Here is a 6,749-nt window from a genome sequence, read left to right as displayed (position 1 = left end):
ATCCGTTTATAAGCGGTGATCATAGAACAAGGTGAACTCTACTTCACCTGCTCCATTTGTGACCGTACGAGTTATAGTGTCAGATGCTGTAGTGACTCAAGTACTTTGACGAAAGACAAATTAAAAAACTAAATAGATGTCATGTGACCGGACAACTCCGTGTAATTGGTCGAAGGCCATTATCATGGAGTCGAATGGGTGGGGTCATATTGTCAGGGTAATTTGATTTCGCACAAAGTTTGAATACAATCCTTCTGACCTCCCCCCCCCCCCCCATCCCATTCCTGTGTGCATTCGTAATTACAAACTAGGCGGAAGAGGCGTGTAAAACAAGAAATTAAAATATGTAGTCAGACATCTTGTTCAGTATAAATAGAGATGCAGAAAATATACTAGTCGTTCTATAAAAAATACACTATGATATAAAACTATAATTTTTGAAAGAATTTGACAAACAAAATTCGGTTAACAATTGATAAATAATTACCTTTTCTGTGTTCTGATGTTAGTCTAGTTCACACACGGTATGTTTAGAAATGGTAGAGAGAATAACATATTCAGGGATATGAAAATCTTTAGAACACGAATATAAACGGGTAACCTTAACTTTTTACTCTAGGGTAAAAAGATATACTTTTTAAACTGAACGGGGTGTGTGTGTGTGGGGGGGGGGGGGGGGGGGGGTGGAGAGACCGACTGTGTCAATCGATATTTTTGTGGAAATCGTTTTGATATTCAGGAGAGAAGTCTTTTCAATGGATTTTTTTACCGTTGCACATATCACACACTAAGCTAGTCTTTATAGAACACGGTTGAAAGGTGTTTTCTATAGAAAAATTTGGTAACAAGAAATGCTTTAGTGAACGTGTATAAAAGACGTGACGGTTATTTGCTGGTTTCTTATACTCCGTGGTACCTTCACTTAGAGGCTCCACTTTTACACAATTTGATATTCTGGTTTATTCAAATCGTTTTTAATGTTACATTTTGCGATCAAACTTGATAAAAGAAAAACGTACTTCTTTGATTTTTGTACTTTTTATTACTTCTAATACGATTGCTTTTTACAAACCTACTTGGCTATGCTTTATGCTGTTGAGAAGTTTTCCAGTTATTAGGTTGTAAATCTATAGCTAAAGGTACTATTTTACTCCAGGGTTTACAATCCATGGGTCGCGTTTGTAGGATGCTCCTGAGTCCACCCTGCTCTGATGAGCACCTAGCTCACATAATTTAGTCACGATCAAAACATAGAAAGGAGAAAATAAATTTAAAATTATTAAGTATAGTAAAGCCCATCAAAATTTAATTCAACTCCTGAGCGTAACTCACACATGTCCTCCAATTATTTATTTAACCAAAGGTGGGTCTGAGGTGGGGGGTGGGGTGGGGTGGGGGGAATTGTAGGTATGACTTCTAAATTATGCATACATTTAACTCTAGCCTGTGTTAATTACTAATTATTAACTGTTCAAAATAGTATCTAATTATGGGTTATGAAATCAATTTCATTAGCATTTTTCTTCTCAGCTACCCAAATATTTAAATTAAAAAATTCAAGCTTAAACTAGTCAATACAAAAATAAGGCACAGTTCATTCCTGTTTACTGATCTCGGTGAAAGCAGTAGGCCTACTTGCATTACAACTCGGCTAGTAATAAATAATAATACTATTTCGTGCCCATGTTATTTTGTAAAGGAAATATCTACTTCACTTTGTAAACATAATCTCTAAGCATATCGACTAAAAAAACTCACACAATCGTTATTAAAAGATGAAATTATACAAAACAATAATCGAATCAATGCTATTTGGCATTATTTATAAATTATTTATATTATTCCTACCCTTTATACAATATACTACATTGATACCGTAATATTTACAAGTGTTTTCATTTTGCAGTCAATGCATGGTTATAAATAATACACAAGCATTGCAGAAAAAAAGGCATGTATTTTTCAACATATATTTTAATTTCAATACAAGCAGAATCAGAAACAAAATAAAAGTGTTAACTAAATTTTAATCATTACACTAGACAAACATCAGTTCATTACTTAATTTCCATCGATCATTTCTTCATTAAGTTAAACAGCTTCATTTTTAAATTGCTGTCCAGCAAATTTTCCTTGTCTTTAATTACAGACATTACGTACCAATCATGGAAGTTTTGATAACTTGTTTTAAAAGACGGTATTAATATTTCTTTACATCTTCTCATTGGCTCAGATACAGAATAGATGATTCGAAAACATTCAATTACATATGTAACGTCTTCAATAATACTATTACCCATCTTAATAGTGTGCTTATTATTTGAATTGAATTCATCTTTTTTTGTTTGATCATCATCATCATCTGTATCTATTTCTTGCTTAGCGAAGGCTTGATGTTTTCTCCATAACATTACCAGCAGATCAACACATTTTTTACTTTCGTCATGCAATGTCTGCGAATTATCTAAAACCATTTCTAGCATTAAACAAATGTCTTTTAGTATTTCTTCCCATTCGCTGTATAGCAGCGACCGTTCGTTTTTTATACATAACGGCTGACTGCTCCAATTAAACTCCATCTGGCTAACACAAGAAATCAAGTGTTTGATTTCTTGGATGTGGTTCTCGATGTTGTACCTCAGCAACCTGTCTCCACAGACACTTTTAACTTGTGCGTAATCTCCTTCGACGCCCTTACCAATTTTTAGTTCATTTTCATAAATGATAACTGAAATGAGAGTATTTACATTGATCCCAAAATTACTATGCAGCATGTTTATTAAAGAATTACAATCCTTTGCTCGGTCAAGTGTAAAAGCCACAATAATAGCATTAAATCCTTCTTGGCTCAAGGAAAGACAGGATTTCATGTCTTCAATAAATTTGTTGATGTTATTTGTATCATACACAGGCCCATCCACAAGTTTGAAAACTTGATCGTCACATTTAGTGTAATGTAATTGTATTTTATTCTTGTCTGGCATTGAAAATTGGGGCAAGCTTCGAAGAACTTTCTTACTGACTTCAAGTATTACATTTTTATCCTTTGTATCAACAATACTTTTCTTGTCGTCCGTTTTCATTATATGATACTCTCTCTGAAGAATAGATCTCTTCAACAGTTCCTTGTTGCTGTTCACTGTACCAAGCAGTAGTACAGAAGAGCTGATTTTGTAGAGATTTATATCGGCGGGATTCCTGAAACGCAGAGTTCGACATTGTAACCCTACCAATACTTTTTTAAAAGCCTGGGTAAAATAATTATTTTTTATCTAAGACCGTGCACACACACACATATGTACACACACGGACACACACACGGACACAAACACACACACAACACACATACACCGACCAACTTTCCTGCTTTATACACTTTACATTTTTGTTCACATCTGATATACCCACCCATCCAATCCCCAGTGCATCTTTCCCATAGAGCAGTGCTTCCTAACCTGGGTTGGATCGAACCCAAAGGAAAATAGAACTATTAAGCCGGGTTCAGTAAATGCGCATATAAACTGATAGGGTTCAGTACATCCAAACAGGTTAAGAATCATTGCCATAAAGACACAACTACATCCATATGCATCGAAGGAAAGCTGCATTTCTTTCCATTTTGGGTACTGATAGAATAACAATTAGGATAAATTCTATTTTTAAAAACTGCATCAATTACAGCAAAATGAAAACCCACATTTAAGAGTATGTTCATAAAATATTATTTTTCCATTTTATTTAAGTATTGATACTGTGTTTTAAATAACCAATCACTCATCTATATTCTCTCTATTTTCTATTAAATGCTTACTCGGATTGCAATGCCTGGACTTCACTTGTTCCTGGAATTATCGGGTCCATATTTGCTGCTAGGAGGATTAATCAAAGCACAATAGCTTTACAATAATATCAATGTGATTATAGATAACTACGCATAACTATATATATATATATAATATATATATATATATATATATATATATATATATATATATATATATATATATATATATATTCATATATTTATACAGAGAGAGAGAGAGAGAGAACAAGAGAGAGAGAGAGAGAAAGAGTATTTTGAATGCACAGATTAAAAAATTGTAGAGACATATTGTTATTTCGGCATTTATTGGAGGAAACTTTAAAAATACAATCAAATATTTAAATTCATATGGGTTTTGTACTTTGCTAATACACTATTTTATTTGCTATCGATAGGAAAAGAAGATAATAAAGTTTTAAGTACGACCAATAGCGAGGGCAACAATGTTTTCAAGCGCGTGATAATATAAACAACTAATATAAACTAAAGATGAAATTATTAACAGTAAAAATATGAAACAACTTACGATTGCACGTATTTTGTTGTGTGTTTCCTCTGAAAGAATTTTAAAAATATATTTTATTATTATCAATACTGTTTTTCAAGCAAGCATATATAGAAGAACAATTTGCTACACAGCTTTCCATAACACTGCCCGTAAATTATATCAAATTATCAACTAACCGTGCTTTATAACAATAACGTTTCCCAGAAGGAATATATCTGCTGTAAAAATTGGAAAAATACAAACAATTATCAACTTACTCTGCTGAAATTAAACTTGTTGTAACATCTTCTTTCGGCGAAGTGTCGCCACTCGTGTTCCTTCGTGCACAAGCAGAATATGTTCGCCTAAAATGTCGGTGTATAATCTAGTTATTACATATACCATAAGAGTTTAGAGAGATATATGTAGTAAATACTTTGATCCTTCAAGCTCTTCTCCCCCCCCCCCCCCCGTTTATCATATCTCTCTCTAATATAAATAGTTTACATAATTTATATCAAAACGATCAACATGTTTCTGATTTATTTCCTTACCAGATTCTCTGTAACAAATCTCTAATAGGCTTGACTTTTTATTTTTATAAAAATGGAAAATAAAAAACAATGTAAACAAAAATTTTGGTCATTTTTATAACATTTGCATCTATAGAATCAATTAATAAAATTACATTTTTGTGTTAAAGACAGATTTCATTTAAAATGAATTCTCATTTTTAAATTTTTAATTGTCGTCCACTAAGTATTAAACATTAAAAGTTAGTTTGAGAATTCAAGCCAAGGTATAAACTAAAATTATGCCTTACGTCTTTTGGTGTAAAGCGTTAAAAGTATGAGTATCACCAGGATGCTTATCACTAGGAGAATTGCGAGAACAATGGCAGCGCTGTTGCTAGGGTCAGTTGTAGCTAAACAAACTGTTAATGTTATAAATGTTATCAGAAATAATATTTGATTGATATAGGATTATAATATACACCCTACACTTCCACTAGATCAAGAGTTTAAAAAAAAACCTCTAATTATTTGTAGAACATAATGCTAATAATATAACGTTGAGGCATGTACTATTTTACAAACTTTCGATAATAAAATAGGTTTAATTTGTTATACATTAAACCATATATATACTACTAAAGATAATCTAATACGTACTTTTTTCGCTTTCAGATGAAATCGCTGTTTTGCATACAATTTCATGCTCTTTGTCTGAATATAGGAAAATATTAACGTCTCACGCTAGATTTTATGTAGTAGATATTATTTTATTTTAGTATTTCTCATCTTTTTGTTTATGTGAATTTTTTTTTATCTTGTGAAGTTTGCATAAGAGAATTTAGTAAAACGTTTTTACTATGTTGTTTTTTTAAATTAAAAGCAAATTTTACTTATAGAAGTGATACGTTTAAAAAATATGTATTAGTTAAGTATATATATATATATATATATATATATATATATATATATATATATAAAGAGAGAGAGAGTGAAAGAGAGAGAGAAAAAGAGAGATAAAGACAAATTAATAGGCAACGATTACAAAATTGTATGGACATGTTTTTCCGCATTAGTGTTTAAAAGTAGACGCTAAAACATCTTATTTCACATAGTTTTTGCACATTAGTAATTCTTATAAATAATTATTTCTTGCCTGCTGCATTAGGTAAGTTTATGACGTAGAAATTGTGCTTGTTGTCTATTTTCACCCCATGATTGTACCAATCAATGTGTGACATTGTTCTATCTAAACTTTTACAACTGCAGTTGATCGTGTTCTCCCTGGTCTCGCATTCTTTCAGGACAACATATGCGGGCTCTGTAAGATGAAACACAGTTACATAAGGAGTCTTTAATAACACCTCCGTACGGTAGCTTCTTTTAAAATAACTACCGATAAAATCATGTATTGTTATGATTGTGAATTGATATTTAACCAGAACGTATAAAAACTGAATAAATGTGTCAAATGAAAAAGTTAATTGTTGCCAGTTACTTAATTTTCTTAAAAAGTACTACCCCCCCCCCCCAGTAAATACCAGAATAAAGTATTACTTCATATACATTTGGGCTTACAAGTTATCCTATTATATATTAAGTTCGGTAATAAAATCGTAGCTATTTCTAGCTATTATTATCGATGTGGATTTTACTGTTAAAAAAAGTATTATTAATAAATTAAAAGATATTGATAAAATATACTGTCCAAAAAAACAGTGTAAAATGTATCACAATCATTAAATATTTGTTAAATTTTAAACTATGTATTATTATAAATAACCTGTATACAGCGTTGCTGATGTATTGACGCCGATGTGGGTATTTATAGTTTTAGCTATTGTGTTTGGGTAAATGAAGATATTAAACACATCTGCTTTTAAACTCAATTGTTGTTGAGGAAATTGCACGTTGCAAGTTGCTTTAT

The 6,749-nt window shown here is 31.5% G+C and overlaps 1 protein-coding gene and 1 long non-coding RNA gene across 2 annotated transcripts; both read right to left on the bottom strand.

Annotated features, from left to right (window-relative positions):
* Positions 1–1,765: 1,765 nt before the first annotated feature.
* LOC131939372 (uncharacterized) lies at positions 1,766–3,863 on the bottom strand. Its single transcript, XM_059297658.1, has 2 exons — positions 3,812–3,863; positions 1,766–3,198 (listed from the first exon to the last, which is right to left on the bottom strand). Exons 1-2 carry the CDS (start codon positions 3,859–3,861, stop codon positions 2,076–2,078), a joined length of 1,173 nt encoding a protein of 390 aa, XP_059153641.1. The 5' UTR covers positions 3,862–3,863; the 3' UTR covers positions 1,766–2,075.
* A 486-nt stretch (positions 3,864–4,349) lies between these two features.
* Positions 4,350–4,978, bottom strand: LOC131939374 (uncharacterized). The gene is made up of 3 exons (XR_009386414.1): positions 4,865–4,978; positions 4,589–4,675; positions 4,350–4,378 (listed from the first exon to the last, which is right to left on the bottom strand). It is a non-coding gene; the product is annotated as an uncharacterized LOC131939374 (long non-coding RNA).
* Between the last annotated feature and the right edge of the window lie 1,771 nt (positions 4,979–6,749).

Source organism: Physella acuta, unplaced genomic scaffold (genome assembly GCF_028476545.2).
Source record: "Physella acuta isolate Inbredline_101_S28 unplaced genomic scaffold, ASM2847654v3 ptg000276l, whole genome shotgun sequence".
Classification (NCBI taxonomy): Eukaryota; Metazoa; Mollusca; class Gastropoda; family Physidae; genus Physella; species Physella acuta.
This window is presented reverse-complemented; position numbering and strand designations above follow the sequence as displayed.

Coding starts and splice junctions, on each gene's coding strand:
- LOC131939372 (XM_059297658.1), bottom strand. CDS start 3,861: ATGGACCCGATAATTCCAGGAACAAGTGAAGTCCAGGCATTGCAATCC. Junction 3,199..3,811: donor GTCCAGGCATTGCAATCCGA/GTAAGCATTTAA, acceptor TCTGCGTTTCAG/GAATCCCGCCGATATAAATC.